This window comes from Pelophylax lessonae (genome assembly GCF_965119305.1).
Source record: "Pelophylax lessonae genome assembly, chromosome: 5".
Lineage (NCBI taxonomy): Eukaryota > Metazoa > Chordata > Amphibia > Anura > Ranidae > Pelophylax > Pelophylax lessonae.
This window is the reverse complement of record NC_138772.1, coordinates 169,343,691-169,362,147: the sequence shown is the minus strand read 5'-3', so window position 1 is coordinate 169,362,147 and position 18,457 is coordinate 169,343,691. Positions and strand designations below refer to the sequence as shown.

At 45.7% G+C, this 18,457-nt stretch overlaps 1 protein-coding gene across 1 annotated transcript; it reads right to left on the bottom strand.

Moving 5' to 3' along the window:
• Window positions 1-2,075: 2,075 nt before the first annotated feature.
• On the bottom strand, window positions 2,076-17,528 carry POMGNT2 (protein O-linked mannose N-acetylglucosaminyltransferase 2 (beta 1,4-)). Its single transcript, XM_082259487.1, has 2 exons — window positions 17,446-17,528; window positions 2,076-3,988 (listed from the first exon to the last, which is right to left on the bottom strand). The coding sequence occupies exon 2, from the start codon at window positions 3,916-3,918 to the stop codon at window positions 2,164-2,166; it is 1,755 nt and encodes a 584-aa protein (XP_082115613.1). The 5' UTR covers window positions 3,919-3,988; window positions 17,446-17,528; the 3' UTR covers window positions 2,076-2,163.
• Window positions 17,529-18,457: the final 929 nt, after the last annotated feature.

Genomic DNA, 18,457 nt, shown 5'->3' with positions numbered 1-18,457 from the left:
TCAAACAAAACCACTGCACCAACATGTTACAATTAAATACTAGATATCTTATCCTCCTTACTCTAATGTCTCCAAGTCTGGGAAATTAGTATGATCCCCTTTATTCACATTTCATTATTTTCGATATTGGACTGGTGACCTTTGCTTCACTATTGTCACTTCTTCCTATGCATGTACTGTAATTCAACTTATACCACCATTTTCTTTGTTGAAAAACATTTAATATTTTTATTTTCTGAGAATGGGAGGCATGTTCTGATTTTGGTTGTGACCCATTTATTGTGTGTTGTTTTCTGAATAACAGATGAAATCGCTTAATAAACATACTAGATATCAGGAATACGTAAATTAATCTAATTTTTCTCCCATTCATAGTTTAACAGATGTCTGCACCTAAAAGCACACACAATGTCCATATAACAGAAAATAAAGACCAAATGTAACAATTACATTTTATAATAAAATCTATATTAGTTGTTCTAATGCACATAGCATATGAAATGTACTTTCGTAAAACTTACCACACCTAGAATATGACACTTGCAATGAAAATCTTCTTTAGTTCTTAAAATATACAAAATAGTTATACCGCTTAAGATTACTGTTACAAAGAAAAAATATTCTTTAAATAGATGCAAAACATATTTATTGACCTGTCCTATAATAACTTACAACCAGAACTTTGCATTAGCCACACTAACATACACTCTGTACACAATCTATATCAAAACATCTTAATAAATTATTCAATGATGTATATACACAATTTACATCAAGCACTTAGCCTTTTTGTTTTTTTCATAGTGTTCAAATGCAACATTTATTATTCTAAATAGGACGGAAATTAATTAAAATCAGATATCTGAGCTGTTTACACAAAACTTTAAGCAATGCACTTGTTGCCCTTTTTGTCAATTTTAATTTTTCAGGGACTGACTGATGCATTGTACAAGATTTTTTTTTTTTAACAACCATGTCATAATAAAAGCATCCTAAACAAATGTACTTTCAAAATAAGGAGGGAATAATAAGGTTTCCCCCTGCCGGGGCTGCCAGTAAGCTGCTCAGTTCGAAATAAATCTTCCTCTGAAATTAGCAGGGAAACAACACTCTGGTAATGTCGATCTCCTGGGTTCCCCACAGCTCTCGCTGATTCCTCCTGCTGACCTCTATGTCACTACTATATGCTGTAGTGAGTAAAAGTCAACACGAGGAACCAGTGAAAGCTGTGGTGGACCCAGGAGATCGACATTACTGGAGATGTTAGTTTCCCTGCAGCCATAAGAAGGTTCCCACTGAAAGGGGCAGAATTTCAGCAGTGCAGAAGACAAGTATCTTATTTTTCAGGTACACTTGTTTAAAAGGTGAAGTATGGCCAAAACATTTTGGACCTACCTCTCTTATGGATCAAAGGAGGGGAGTTCTTTCTGCACTCCTGTGACCTGCTTTCAGTCAACAGCAGGATAAAGTCCGCTGTTGGCTGACATCACTCAGCTGGTCCAGGCTCTGGAAAGATCCTGACTTTAAAGTTGGGATCCACTCAGATGCCTGGACTGGCAGCTAGCTCAGCCTCGCAGCTGACTCTCTGCTCACTAAAGACTGAGAACTGAGCGATTAGTGGTCTTTGATCGCTCAGTTCTCAATTATAGAAGCACTTTGACTTGTAGAGGTCAAAGTGTGCTGCATCCACCTAGGTGTGTATATATATATATATATATATATATATATATATATATTTTTTTTTTTTTTTTAAGAACCCCATACTTCCCTTTTAAGACACCTAATCATGACAAAGTCACTTTAAATGATAACCACTGTTGTTCAATTCATAATTATATATAGTTGCAAAATGTAATACTGTTCTGTTGTCAAAATCAATGCCATTTCTGCTTTCAGGGGTTTAAAATACGAAGGGGAATAAAATATTGTCTGATTGCTTGCTTAGTTACTGCATTTTGCACAAAAGTAATGGCTTTTATTAAACAAAAGCCATGGGATAGGGAACTTTTAAACATACAGCATATGTAAGTCAAGGTTTTTACTATTGGTTACAGAAGTCCAGCACTGCTTTAAACCATGAAAGAGAGAGTGATAAATTCACAGATGATAAAACCTTATTTTACAAAGTGTATACACACTGTGTTAAACATATGTTCCGTTTTGTTATGTTTTACACACTAAAACTTCTGCAAAAGGTCCAAGGAGAGTTTTATTAAAAATGCAGCGGATCCACACTAAATATGTTGTAGACGGTTTAATGTTTTCAGAGAATGTGTGGTTCTGATAGGATAATATATAAGGCATGTATGTGTTTTCACCTTGCTCTTGGATCCATACTTCATATTTTACATCTCTGACTTTCAAGTACTTGAGATTCCATGGAATCTGCCAAGACACGGACAGCTTGGTTACACTGGCACCTGATGAAGAAGCCTGACACTTGCATTCCCTTACTTTGCCAGGATACAATCCATTTGCAAACTTCTGCTTTCGAGAACCAGGCTTTGTTTTAATAACACCTCTGATGACTTTGATAAGTGATGAAACATCTACTTTTGTGTCCTGGTAGATACGGAAAAGCCACTCTGGATTACGGCAACAGAGGTGACGTGGAACTTCTTTACTCTTCGTTATTCGTTCCTGCTCAACAACATTCAGGTGTGCAATTCCACCTTGTTCCCAAGACCTTTCAGGATAAGTGACCGTATTCTTCTCCTCTGTGTTCTGCCAAGCAACATACTGGAGTTCCATGCCAGGAAGGGTTGCTAGAGTTTTGTATGGTGTGTAATGATCTGGGTTGATGGCATAGGGGAAAAGCTCTACTACAGCTGCACCTCTTGGCAGAAAGAGGGACATAACTAATTGTGCTCCATGCATACTCACAAGCATGGATGCATTACTGATCAGACGCACAATTTCAGCAAATGAATTGTCTTCTAGAGAAACTGTTATTGTTCTCATTTGAAATTCCTGAGCTAAAGCAAGGAGTAATTCAGCCTCATTTACAATAAGTCGATTAATTGATCGAGTGAACAGTACTATGTAATCTTCTGTCGTACTCTGATCAGAACTTATGTTTAGCTTTCCCAATAAGAATTTTGCAAAGTGTCGTATTTCATTGCCAGAGACCAATAAGTTTGCCTTTGGACCCTGCGGTTGGACAAAGCCATACTGATACCATGTTGTGATTTTCGTTAACCCCACATAAGCTTTAGTAAAGCAGAGGAGCCTTCCTAAAGTCTTCAACTGCTCTTTCAATAAAGGCTGTTTATTGCTCATAAACTTGTAGAGGTCAAAGTGTGAGCCTTCCCCCCATCCTTCCATAAAAAAGAGTCGAGAGTCCAGGTCTAGGTCTGGAAACTGCTGCATGGTGTAGAATATTGGTAGCAAGTCATCATGAAAGACATGCATTAGGTTGTCTGGATTAAACCTATTCATTATGAGCGCAACGTCTGGCACAAAGACAGGCTTGGGCATAAATTTTAGTGCAGCAGCTGGAAGCTCTACAAAGTTGAAATATTGGGTATTGTGATCATCTACAGAAGACAAGTCTAAAAGAGCAGGTTGGAAGCGCCTAGCTCCTAGGTTTGGTAGCATAATTGATGAGTTGCTATGAAAAAAGACAAACTCTTCAGCTTCGGTGGAGAAACAAAGTGACTCGAAGCGACACACGCGGTCTGTATGCATCCTCCCAGTACAAACCATTTTAGTGCCATCTTCCACAAGTGCATATAAAGCTGCATGATAGTCAATGCGTACTTGTGACAGCTCCTGGGACTGACGGGTGAGGTCCAACTCCTCCTCAATAATAGAAAACTGCTCCCAAAGTTTGACATGTTTCCACAACACTGCTGCCAGGATGGATACAAGCAAAGCATTAAACACTGCAGATATGTTCATTCTGTAGAAATACCACATTGAGATATCCAAAAAACAGCCTAGCAACAGAGACTGTCATTATTTAGGCAGCTTAACATTGTAAATAGACCTAGGGAAGAAGGGAAAAAAAGAGAATTCAGATTATCAAGGATTCCATATAATACCACGTCAGTGTTTTCAAACAATGCATACATGCCATAACGTACTGTATATGAGCTTAATCAAAGTGTATAGACTTTTTCAATACTTTTTAGATGTGTGTGTGTGTGTGTGTGTGTGTGTGTGTGTGTGTAGGTAATTAATAGTAGCAATGGGCTTGGGCGTTTTTGGATCAAGCCCGTCAGGAAGTCGGCACTGCACACTGCCAATCATAGGCAGTGTGACTGTATACAGTATATCACAAAAGTGAGTACACCCCTCACGTTTTTGTAAATATTTTATTATATCTTTTCATGTGACAACACTGAAGAAATTACACTTTGCTACAATGTAAAGTAGTGAGTGTACAGCTTGTATAACAGTGTACATTTGCTGTCTCCTCAAAATAACTCAACACACAGCCATTAATGTCTAAACCTCTGGCAAAAAAAAGTGAGTACACCCCTAAGTGAAAATGTCCAAATTGGGCCCAAGTCGACATTTTCCCTCCCCGATGTCATGTGATTTGTTAGTGTTACAAGATCTCAGGTATGAATGGGGAGCAGGTGTGTTAAATTTGGTGTTATAGCTCTCACTCTCTAATATTGGTCACTAGACGTTCAACACAGCACCTCATGGCAAAGAACTCTCTGAAGATCTGACAAAAAGAATTGTTGCTCTACATAAAGATGGCCTAGGCTTTAAGAAGATTGCCAAGACCCTGAAACTGAGCTGCAGCACAGTGGCCAAGACCAACAGGACAGGTTCCACTCAGAACAGGCCTCGCCATGGTTGACCAAAGAAGTTGAGTGCACGTGCTCCGCATCATATCCAGAGGTTGTCTTTGGGAAATAGACGCAGGAGTGCTGCCAGCATTGCTGCAGAGTTTAAAGGGGTGGGGGGGGTCAGCCTGTCAATGCTCAGACCATACGCCGCACACTGCATCAAATTGGTCTGCATGGCTGTCATCCCAGAAGGAAGCCTCTTCTAAAGATGATGCACAAGAAATCTCGCTAACAGTTTGCAGAAGACAAGCAGACTAAGGACATGGATTACTGGAATCATGTCCTGTGGTCTGATGAGACCAAGATAAACGTATTTTGTTCAGATGGTGTCAAGTGTGTGTGGCAGCAACCAGATAAGGAGTACAAAGACAAGTGTGTCTTACCTACAGTCAAGCATGGTGGTGGGAGTGTCATGGTCTGGGGCTGCATGAGTGCTGCCAGCACTAGGGAGCTACTGAGGGAACCATGAATGACAACATGTACCGTGATATACTTAAGCAGAGCATGATCCCCTCACTTCGGAAACTGGGCCGCAGGGTGGTATTCCAACATAATACTGACCCCCACACATACCTCCAAGGTGACTACTGCTTTGCTAAAGAAGCTGAGGGTAAAGGTGATGGACTGGCCAAGCATTTCTCCAGACCTAAACCCTATTGCGCATCTGTGGGGCATCCTCAAATGGAAGGTGGAGGAGCGCAAGGTCTCTACCATCCACCAACTCTGTGATGTCGTCATGGAGGAGTAGAAGAGGACTCCAGTGGCAACCTGTGAAGCTCTGGTGAACTCCATGCCCAAGTGGGTTAAAGCAACGCTGGAAAATAATGGTCACCACACAAAATATTGACACTTTGGGCCCAATTTGGACATCTCCACTTAGGGGTGTACTCAAGTTTGTTGCCAGCGGTTTAGACATTAATAGCTGTGTTGTGAGGAATTTTGAGGGGACAGCAAATTTACACTGGTATACAAGCTGTAGAATCACTACTTTACATTGTAATTTCTTCAGTGTTGTCAAATGAAAAGATATAATAAAATAATGTGAGGGGTGTACTCACTTTTGTGGGATACTGTATGCAGCTGCTGGTCTGGAAATACCTCCCTGCCTATGATTGGCGGTGTGCAGTGAGGGCTTCCTGGCGGGCTTGATCCGAACATGCCCGAGCCCATCACTACTCAGTATGTTTCTGTAAAGAGGAACTAAAGGAACCAGTGTGCACAAAGTGTATTAACATGTCTCATCCCATTACATATCCCAAAAGTAACCACATGCCTACTGGGCACTTTTACCCCCTTCCTGCCCAAGCCAATTTTTCAGCTTTCAGTGCTGTCGCACTATGAATGACAATTGCACAATCATGCAGCACTGTACACATATGACTCTTTATCATTTTTTCCATACAAACAGAGCTTTGTTTTTGGTGGTATTTAATAACCACTGTTTTTTTTATTTTTTGCTAAACAAACGAAAAAAGACAGAACATATTGAAAAGAAACAAAATAGTTTTTCTTAGTTTCTGCTATAAAATTTTGCAGACAGGTCATTTTTCTCATTCACTGTTGTGCGCTGATGAGACTGCACTGATGGGCACAGATGAGGCAGCACTGATATGCGGCACTAATAGGCAGCAATGAAAGCTGGCACTGATTGGCATCACTGATAGACACTGATTGCAAGCACTGATTGGCATAACTGATCATCAGGACACCACACGGAATGCACAGGTGTTTCATGCATTTGTGTGCAGGCAGTCCTATTCATCTTTATTGGGACGCATCAGCTGCATGTACACAGCTGCTGGCCCCAGTTGTATAGCTGTGTGGGTGTGGGATCCTGAACATATATTGTCTGCATCTGCGGAGAAGCACCCACTCAGATGTTGACCAGTGGCTGTGTCCCAATAGACATGAAGGGAACTGCCTACATGTGGATGCATGGAATACCTGTGCATCCCATGCATGGCCCTATACATAGAAGCACAGATGGGTATGCCCATGTGAGGGGATTATTTCTCACTTCCTGATATGTCTCTGAGATACGAAAAGAGTGAATATCTCCCCAACAGGACAAAAAAGACAGTTGTTGCTTTAGTCCCTTTTTGTTACTTAAATCCCAAAGCATAACCAAACTCTAAATTTAGTTGTAGCCTGGCACTAACACTTAAAAGTAGAACTAAAGGTAAAACCTTTTTTTTTTTTTTAATTTTGCATAGAGCAAGGGAGGGTTATAACCCTCAAGATTTTTTTTTTTTTGCCAATGGCAGAGATTTTGCTTCACTTCCTATCCCATAGCCAAACAGGAAGTGAGAGGAAATCCTTGAAAATTAGGAAAATTCCTTGGGGACCCCCAGGTCACCAGAACTAGTGTCCCCATTGGAAGATTTCCCCTCTATTTCTTTTCAGGGGCAACCCAAAATTTGGGATTTTCTTTTGCTTTCACGTTCAATGATAATGGTAAACAGGAAAAGTAGAGGAGGGTGAATCTCCCTAATGGGGGCAGAGACAGCAATAAAAACTGACAAGCGTTCTAATCCCTCTCCACTCTGTCTGGGATCTCTTTACTGATCTCGCTGAGCAGGCATGAAAGGTCCGTGTCCGCTCCGCTATGCAGAGCAGACACGGACAGAGTCCAGCTCTTCTCTATGGGGCAATTTATATGAAAACAGACCACCTGTCTTGGGGGGGGGGGGGGGGGGGGGGTAGGCAATTTGTAAAGAGTTTTACAAGCTTTGTCAAAGTGTTTTGCGCATGCATCAAGCTTTAGGTGTCTTGGGCTTGGTAAGGGAAGGCAAGCAGATCTAGAGAAGGAGAGGAGTTTTTCAGGCCCAAAATGTATGTGTTGTGATTTTACAGCTGCTCCTATTGACATCTATGGGACCAAAAATACCTGAGTACTCTTATAAAAATAATTCATGTACTTCTTTGGGTGTAGGGTGTTTGTGTTTCAGGGCTTGACAAATCCCAAGCACCAGGTCACCATGGTGACAAGAAATTGCATCCTGGCTTTTGTCAGCCCATTTACTGTTGCAGGGATGCACAATTTGTATTGCCGATGCCCAAGACATGCAGTTCTGGGTGCCGGGCAGGACGTTTTTTCTTCATTTAGCCCTCCTGCAGGCAAGCAGTAGGGCTCACTTGTCAGGTGGAAGTATTTGGGCGGCTCCGCTGCCACCCAATTGCTTTCACACATTCAGGTAAATTGCCGCCCCTCCACTATGTATCCCGGGCTCCGCTTGGATATCTGCAGGCCCGGGACCAGCATAGTGGACTCGGCAGGGTAGAGGTGAGAGAGAGGACAGTGGATGTGTGCCCACCCCCCTACCCATCTTGTTCCTGACCCAGAAGCAAAGTGTATGACGTCACTTCTGGGTCCCCGTTGACAGTTTCCCTGGCCAGGTAAGAATGTAATGCATTGCGATCTGCACTGCAATACATTCAGTAGAGCACAAGGGAGACATGCAGGGTTTTTTAGACCCTGCATGTCTCATTAAAGAGAAGACATCATATATGGGACTTTTTGTCCCCTATATCAGGGGTGTCCAAACTATGGCCTTCCAACTGTTCAGGAACTACAATTCCCATAAGGCATTGTAAATCTCTGACATTCACACACATAACTAGGCATGATGGGAATTGTAGTTCCTGAACAGCTGGAGGGCCAAAGTTTGGACACCCCTGCCCTATGTGATGAAAAAACTGAATTTTTGTAAAATCTTACCTGTAAAATTCCTTTCTCTGAGTCCTCCGACAGTCGCCGCCTCTTCATATTCGTCACATATGGGGTATTAGACTTTGCTCCGAAGGAGTAGCTAGGCAACAGAATATGTTAACATTAAAGCTTTTAACATATCCCACCCTCAAGGGGTGGTCCCCTCAGTCAATACCCTCCTACTTCCTGCAACCATATCTCAGTTTTAGTGGAATAGCAGTAGAGTATACAACCAAACCCCAAAAGAGGGGCGGGGGCGGCGACTGTCGGAGGACTCAGAGAAAGGAATTTTACAGGTAAGATTTTACAAAAATTCAGTTTTCTCTTACGTCCTCCGACAGTCGCCGCCTCTTCATATTCGTCACATATGGGGACGTCCCAAAGCAGTGCAAACATGAGGGGTGGGAAACGCATCCGCGCCGAAAAGGCAACGCAGTCTCCGCATCAAAGAAAGGAACCTTACCAAAGGAAGGAAACCAGCTGGGCAACAGGAAAAAAACAAGTGCTCAACAGGAGCAACAACCCAGGAAAAGACAAAAAACCAGGGGATACAAAACTTATCCCAACAGCCAGGAGTCCCCAACAAGGGACCCTAGGGAACAGCCGCATTAAGAACCTTGCGGCCAAAGGAAGCATCCGCCGATGCCTGAACATCTACTTTGTAGAATTTTGTGAAAGTGTGCACGGTCGACCAAGTCGCCGCCTTACACACCTGGGCTACAGAAGCCCCATGACGACAGGCCCAAGACGTACTCAAAGATCTAGTAGAGTGCGCCTTCACAGGTACAGGAGGAACCTTCCCCTGCAAGGCATAGGCCTGTTCAATGGTCTGCCTGATCCATTTGGCGATGGTAGAGGCCGAAGCCGCCATGCCCTTCCGAGGACCCTCAGGAAGAACAAACAAGGAGTCCGTCTTACGAAAGGACTCAGTCGATTTAAGGTAAACCCTTATCGCCCGAACAACATCCAGAGAATGCAATCTCACCTCCTTTGGATGTTTAGGCTTCGCGCACAGCGAAGGTAAGACAATATCCTCATTAAGATGGAATTCCGAAACCCGTTTCGGAAGAAAAGAAGGATTAGGTCGCAAGACCACCTTATCCAAATGAATAACCAGGTAAGGAGACTTGCAGGACAAAGCTGCCAGCTCCGACACTCTGCGAGCCGAAGTGATCGCCACCAAAAAGGCGACCTTTTTGGACAACATAGACAACGAGATCTCCCTGATCTGTTCAAAAGGAGCACGTTGCAACACAGACAGAACGAGATTCAAGTCCCAAGGGGGCAAAGGATCCCTCCTAGGAGGAATCAGATGCCGCACACCCTGAACAAAAGTGCCAACCAAGGAGTTGGAAGCCACGGGACGTTGAAACAGAACGGCCAGCGCAGACACCTGACCCTTTATCGTAGCCAGCGCCAAACGCTGATCAACACCCGTTTGAAGGAAAGACAGCACACGGGAAACCGAGTACGTGCGGGGTGAAAACCCCCTGGACTCACACCAGGCAAAATAGGCCTTCCAAGTACGGTAATAAACCTTCCCCGAGGAAGATTTCCTCGCGTTGATCAAAGTATGAACGACCTCCGGAGAGAGACTCTTCTCCTTCAGGACCTCGGTCTCAACAGCCAGGCCGTCAAAGCCAGCGACTGTAAAGCAGGATGGTATATCGGTCCTTGAGACAGTAGATCGTCTCGAAGAGGCAGACGCCACGGGGCGTCGACCGCCAGATTCACGAGGTCTGCGTACCAGGACCGGCGAGGCCAGTCCGGTGCCACAAGAATCACCGTGCTGCGTTCCGAGTGTAACCTGCGAAGGAACCTGGACAGCAACTGAATCGGTGGAAACGCGTACATCAGCCTGTACCGATGCCACGGGGCCACTAACGCGTCCGACGCGTCTGCCCTAGGGTCGCGCGTCCTTGCCACGAACCTTCTCACCTTGTTGTTGAGACGAGACGCGAACAGGTCCACATCTGGAAGACCCCACTTCGCGCACAACATCTGGAAGACAGCCGGGTGGAGAGACCATTCCACCTGATCCAGGGTCTGGCGACTCAGATAGTCCGCATGCCAGTTCTCCACCCCTGGAATGTGAACCGCCGTTATCGCCGGGACATGAGTCTCGGCCCAAGACAGAATGTCGGCCACTTCTCGAGCCGCTCGGGCACTCCTGGTGCCCCCTTGGTGGTTGATGTAGGCCACCGCCGTGGCATTGTCCGTCTGCACCCGAACCGGGCAGCCCTGCAGCCGGTCCGTCCAGCGATGAAGACAGAGACTTATCGCACGCAATTCCAGGATGTTGATCGGAAGGGAAGACTCCCCCTCCGACCAAGTTCCCTGGGCGGACAGAACGCCCAGAACACCACCCCAGCCCGACAGGCTGGCATCCGTGGTGATCACCGTCCACGAGACAGGACGAAACGACTTGCCCCCGGACACCAATGGGGACTGGAGCCACCACAGAAGGTTTCTTCTGGTGCGATGACTCAACGAGATTTGAAGATCCAGAGATTGAGGTCGCCCGTCCCACCTGGACAGGATCTCCGCTTGGAGACCCCGCGTGTGAAACTGGGCGAAGGGAATCGCCTCGAAGGCCGAGACCATCAATCCCAGACATCTCATGCACGTCCGCAGAGACGAGTGCGGAACGTCCCTGAGGGACCTGACTTCCTCCTGGAGAGTTCTGAGTTTGTCTTCCGGCAGGAAGACCTTCGCCTGCACCGAGTCCAGAATCATTCCCAGGTAGGGAAGACGAACCGACGGACTCAGTGTCGACTTTGGAAAATTTACCGTCCAACCAAACTCCTGCAGAGTTTGCATCGTGACAGACAGGTCCTTCTCCAGACCCTGGCTGGTCGCAGACCGAACCAGAATGTCGTCCAGATACCCCAGGACAGAAATGCCCTGGGCCCTCAACAACGCCAGAACCGGTGCAAGCACCTTGGTGAAGACCCGCGGAGCCGAGGCGAGACCAAAAGGCAACGCCACGAACTGGTAGTGATCCTCCGCAATGGCAAATCGAAGGAACCTCTGGTGACCCTCGAAAATGGGGATGTGAAGATACGCATCCTTCAAATCGATGGAGGCCATGAATTCCCCCGGAACCAGGGCAGCCACCACCGACCGCAGGGATTCCATGCGGAACTTGCGAACCCGCACAGAGCGGTTCAGAGCCTTCAAGTCCAGAATTGGACGAACCTTGCCCTCCTTCCTGGGCACGGTGAACAGATTGGAATAAAACCCCCGAAATCTGTCCCGATGAGGCACCGGAACCACCACTCCCTGAGCCCTCAGGTCCCGCACCGCCAGGTGCAGGTCCCGCAAACGCTCTGGAGACAGTTGAAGATTTGAGGGAAAAAATCTGCTCTCCGGCCGAGAGAGAAACTCGATCTTGTAACCAGATCGAACGATTTCCTGAACCCATCTGTCCCGCACACGGGTCAACCAGGGCTGAAGAAAACCGAGCAAGCGTCCCCCCACCCCAAAACTGGGTGAGGGCGCCCCTTCAGGCCGAACTGTTATGGGCTGCAGATCCGGATTGGCCGGACTTCTGTATCCCAGACCAGGGCTTCTACTGAGAGCCTTGACCTTTGAACGGCTTGCCCTTGTAGTGCGGCCGAAAGGCACGAAAGGACCCCTGAGGGGGCCGAAAATTAGCATGCTTCTTCCCAGAAGCCCCCTTAGCCTTGGGGAAATGGGGTAAGAGAGTGTTCTTACCCCCGGTGATCCCCTTAATCAACACATCCAAGGACTCCCCAAAAAGGCGAGACCCATCATAAGGTAGATTGGCCAAGGTCTTACGTGAGGACTGGTCCACCGACCAACATTTTAACCAAACCAGGCGGCGAGACAACACCGCCACGCTGTGCACACGTGCAGCCAACGGAACCAGGTCCAGGTCCGCATCACACAGATACATGACACCCTGGTGGATTTGATCCACCATATCCAGGGTCGCCGGTGAGGCCGAATCGGCCACTAGGACGCGCCTAAGCATCTGCGTCCAACTTGCGATCGCCTGAGCCGCCATGAGAGAAGCAAACAGAGCCTTAAGCATAGAACCCGTAACAGAATAAGTATGACGGGCAAGAGACTCCAATCTCCTATCCGTGGCATCACGGAACACAGGGGAATCCTCTGCAGGAGTCGCAGTGGATTTGTTTAAAACCGCAATTGCGTGATCCACTGGGGGAGGCACACACCACCTTTCATCAGTGGAAGGCGAGAAAGGATAACGCAGCTTGAATCTACTTGGTACAGCAAAAGGTTTGCGCAGATTGCGCCATTGTTCCTTAACAGCGCGCTGAAAATCATCATTGCAGGGGAAAACCTGCGGCGTCCTGCGTTTTCTCTGCGTCCCATAAGCCGCCAAGGCGGCGGGGGGACACACTTCATCCTGCAAACGCAGCGTTTGCTTTATGGAAGCAATCAACTCATCCATGATTGCAAGCTCTTCAGGCGAGCCAGGGGGAGAATTATCAACCCCCTCAACTTCAGCCTCCACCTCGGACCCCACTAGATCTAGAGAGGAGCGGGACCCCGATAAGGAGGCCCCCGCCATAACAGCCCCATCACCTTCACCCTCAGAATCAGAGGAAAGAGCAACTCTGGGCCTTTTAGTAGATTGAGCAGCCACCAGCATCTGTACCTGAGCAGCAAGGCCAGCCACAATAGTGGCTAAATCCCCCCCTGGGGGGGAAACAGCGGTCCCCTGGCTTTCCACCAAGGCGGTAGGAAATTTGCCCTCCTGAGAATCCATTGCCCCTGTAATGCCAGACAATAAAGGGTTAACTGCCCCTTTAAAGCAAGCGCGGCAAGCGCAGCCCACCGCACCACACTCAAGCACAATGAGACCCCCACAGGGAATATGCAAACTGAACACAGGCAATGGATAGCAAGAACAGAAGGATAAAACCTGAGGAGACCCTCGCCGCTGCTGCTGCCTCGATCGGTGTTCCTGGAAAGAGGAAGTGATGCTGCCAGGGCGCTCTATGAAAGCCTATGGAGGCTACAAGAAAATGGCCGCCATGCATGTAAAACATGCGGCCGGAGCGAGTGTAGGCAAAATGGCGCCGTTTGGCGCCGAAACCGCCGCTCCACAGTGCAGTAAAGCACACATGACATCCCAGTATCAGAATACATGTCAGATCGCCTCAGCGATCGCTGTATATGCCCAAACATGCCAAAAAAACATGCCCCACAGCACACAGCGTTCACACACTGACCAGGCTGACACACACAGTGTCACACAGCTCCCCCCCCTTGCAGCCCACAGCATGCAGCCGAGAGATAGGGAGACAAGCAGTGTGAATAGAGGCAGGTTACACAGTCCCAGACTGACACCCCCCCAGACAGACAGGTCCCCACATAAATACACTTACCTCACATGGCGTGGGGGACCCGCACAGGCGAACAAGCCGCTGCACATGAGGCAGGGAGAGTCGCATTCAAGACGCACAAAACGGGGGTTAAGAAACCGCACAGCGTCCAGTGAGGTAGCCACCTCACCAATCATCCCTGCACCGAACAGGGATGGGTCGTTCACTGTACCAGGAGTGTTACCTGGCTGAACGCTCGATGGCAGACTGGGAAGCCACTGACCCACGACCTGCGACCAGGGGGATCAGCCCGAGACCCAGTCCGCATGATCCTCTTCATCAGAAGAACTAACTAACGCTGACAAAAATAACAGCTAAGTAAAGGTAGAGAGAAAACTCAAACAAAATCCAAAAAAGAAGAAAGAGTCTGGGGCAGAAAGCCCCAGCACAGAGAGAGCCAGCCACTCCTGACAAGCTAGACATTAAAACTGAGATATGGTTGCAGGAAGTAGGAGGGTATTGACTGAGGGGACCACCCCTTGAGGGTGGGATATGTTAAAAGCTTTAATGTTAACATATTCTGTTGCCTAGCTACTCCTTCGGAGCAAAGTCTAATACCCCATATGTGACGAATATGAAGAGGCGGCGACTGTCGGAGGACGTAAGAGAAATGTTTTTTTTTTTTATTTGCTAAAAAATGTAAATTACACCCAAGCATGTAAAATCCCGCCCCCAATTTTTTTAGGCCCCCCCCACACATAAAAAAGCAAACGCACAAGTTAGGGCGCCTATGAATGAAAATGTCGCTTGCAATACACGTGTTACATATCGCCCTTCATGCACATACTGGCTCCTAACTTGTTTAGCTGGCTCCTAGATTCAAAGCAAATTTGTCAACCCCTGGGGTGTTTAAAGTGGAAGTAAACCCTCCTCTGCAACTTGTACCTATAGGTAAGCCTATGATAAGGCTTACCTATAGGTACTGTAAATATCTCCTAAACATGTACCGCTTGTGCCATTCCTTCAGAGCCCTGTGCCGTGAACGTTGGCTTCCGAGTGACGTCATTGTGGCCCCAGCCAATCAGATGGCCGGATGCCACAACCCTGGAAGAAGGGCGACCGAACATGTCATCCGTGAGAGAGGTGAGCGGGTGGCACTGTGGGGCTTCATTCTAAGGTAAGTATTTCATAATGAGCTAGTATGCAATACATACTAGCTCATTATGTGTTTGTCTTTCAGGTGTTTTTTTTTTCTGAGGTTTACAACCGCTTTAAAATCCAAGCGACTGGGTTATACTTTCTCGTTGGCTCTCTCCCAGATGTAAGGAAACACACTACAAAACATGTAAATGGGTCCTAGGAGTCGGAGGGTGCAGAGGAAATCTTTTTTTCTTACTTAGGTTAGGTTCACACTTCAGTGTTTGCTTCTTTGGTTGTTTTTTATGCATTTTTAGGTGTAGGAGTTTTCTTTTAGGCTAATGGAAATCATGTTACAGGGAGGAGGCCAAAATACAGGTGATCCTGCCCAATCATGGCTTGTGTACTTCTTTGGTGCAACAAGAGACAGCACATGGCTCAGATGAAATGGAATAAAATTGGAGTATCCACTTCTGGAAATGCACAATAAATGGCCCAGGTGTGAACATGGGCTTATATTCCGTGCTACAATTCCCACAATGACAAGCACCAGGTGTTGTATTCTCAGGTTCCATTTCACATCTAAAGCCGGACATAGACAGACTAAAATTCGGCCAGTACAGCAGGAACCGACAGAATGTTGATCTATCTATGAGATCTATCAATGAACTTCAGTACAACCAGCCTGTCATTTTTTTTTTTTTTTTTTTTTTTTTTTGTACAATAACTGCTTCCGCATACAGCCGCCAGCAGTGATCATTGTATTCTGATGGCTGAGAAACCTCCCCCTGTCAAAATACAATCACAAAACGGAGGGATCCCCTCATCAACACTGACTGTTGATGGGGGAATCAAGCAAATTTCTTTCCTTCAATCCATGGTTGAAGGAAAGAAAATTGCATAATGCATGGCCTGTCTAAAAGTTCTGCAAATGTGCAAAAAATGAATGTCATGCTTGCCGTGCCATTCATTGTTATCCACTTGCTGACTGCCCTATAGCAGTTTTACTGCTACAGGGCAGCCGCTGTGTTCAGGATCCCTTATGTATGTATATATATATATATATATATATATATATATATATATATATATATATCCACACACACACATGATGCTGCACTTCTGGGTAGGGGGCACGAATGTGCGCCACCAGCGGCTCGCTCCTGCTATGATTATATACAGCATGAGCCGATCAGTGGGTACCGCGGACTAGATGTCCACCAGCACCGATCGTCAGCCAGAGAGGCAGAACGGCAGTCTGCCTATGAATAAGAAGGCAGATCGCTGTTCTAACAGGTGGTAAGGCATGGATCCCATGTCTCTGCAAAGCAGATCCATGTCTTCCCCTAGTAAAAGCACCCAACACTGTAAACAAAACCCTATAGGTTAGGCACACAGTTAACACACAAACACTACCTAGGCACACCCTTAACCCTTTGATCGTCCCTATTAACCCCTTCCCAGCCAGTGTCCCGAGTACAGTTTATTAGTGTCACTGGTCACCAAAAAGTGTCAGTTAGTGCCTGAATGTCCACCGCAACATCGCTGATCGCATTACTAGTAAAAAATAAATAAAAATTCCATACATATTTCCCACAGTTTGTAAACGCTATAACTTTTGTGCAAACCAATCAAAATACTCTTATTGGGATTTTTTTTTTTTTTTACCAAAAACATCTAGCAGAATACACACTTGCCTAAATTGATAAAGAAATTATATTTTTTACATTTTTTTTATTGGATAGGTTTTGTAGCAGAAAGTAAAAAATTTTTTTTTTTTTAAATTGTCGGTCTTTTTTTGTTTATAGTGCAAAAAAATAAAAAAACACAGGTGATCAAAAACCCCAAAAAGAAAATTCTGTGCGAAAAAAAGGGCATAACATTTATTGGGTACAGTGGCGCAGGAACATGCAATCGTCAGTTAAAATACCGCAGTAAATGGCCTGGTCATGAAAGGGGGGGGGGGGTAAATCTTCCGGGGCTGAAGTGGTTAATAGCACCCCCCAACGTGGCCAGCAGATGAGCATTTTTGTGGTGTGTGAAAAATGCACCAAAACCGTGTACAGCTCAACATCCACAATGGTACATGCGCTTATTTGACACGCATAGGGCAGCTCATTTAAATGAATGGACTGCTGTACGCCCATAGTATGAAAACATGCAATAAAAAATAAAACATGCGAAAAAACACACTTTCATGTAACCCCCCAGATGTGAACATAGTCAACACTGCATGCACTTTATTTCTGTACACAATTCACTAACATCTACAAAATGACAGGTTCCCTTTACTCAGCTGTAACATTAGTGTTCTGGAGCATGAGCCAAAATGTGGCAAGGCATCATGGGACTTGTAGTTCTACAACACCTGGCGTCCCACAGGCTGAAAACCTATTAGACGATACAGTTGTACATGACATGCATAGAAGACATGCTGAACAGCTCTCCCCGCACTGTACTGAGGAGGAAATCATCTTACTTGTCTCCATAGAACATATTCACCGGCTCGGAGCCTGCAGCATGGACAGCATACATGGCCCCTCCCACACAGGAGGCTGGTCACATGACGGTGATGTCACCGCAGGTCCTTCAGCTCTCTAAAGTACAAAGGAAGGGTGTGAGGACGGAGAGGTTCACTGTGACTGGTCTGAGGAAAGCTACATGTAGAGAAGGAGAATGGAGGCACGTGGACGAAAGGTCGTGTTTGCCAGTTCCTTTCATAAGCAGTAACGTGTGAAAAATAGCCCCTAACAATAATAATATGCTCATATACATGCCATGTAAACTCATAAATAACAAATGAAATGTGATTAAGGCTTAACCACATTGCATTTTTTTATTTATGAGTTTACATGGCATGTATATGAGCATATTATTAAAAAAAAAAAAATACAAATTACTATTATAAAAGAATTATAATGAGAAGAGTATATTCAATCTTTTATTTTATATATATATATATATATATATATATATATATATAATATATATATATATATATATATATATATATATATATCTCTTAAAGAGGAAGTAAACTCAAAAAAAAAAATCCGAGAAAAAAAAAGCCCTGTAAAGAGAAAGGCATAATGAGCTAGTATGCATCGCATACTAGCTCATTATGCAGTACTTACCTTAAAACGAAGCCCCCGCCGTGCCGCCACCTCAGCGACAGGACGGCGACATGTCCTGCCGTCCCGCTTCCGGGTTCGCGTCCTCCGGCCATCTGATTGGCCGGAGGCGCGATTACATCACTCCCGCGCATGCGCGCGGGAGCCGCCGTTCACGGCACTGAGCTCTGAAGGAACGGCACGGGTGGCCGTTCCCTCAGAGCGCCTGCGCCGATGACGTCATCGGCAGTTTGCGCTGTAAATATCTCCTAAACGGTGCTAGTTTGGGAAATATTTATAGCACCTATAGGTAAGCCTTAATATAGGCTTACCTATAGGTAAAAGTTATACAAGAGGGTTTACAACCTCTTTAACTGTTAA

Excerpts from the sequence above, each read along its gene's own strand:
- POMGNT2 (XM_082259487.1), bottom strand. The coding sequence starts at position 3,918 with ATGTGGTATTTCTACAGAATGAACATATCTGCAGTGTTTAATGCTTTG.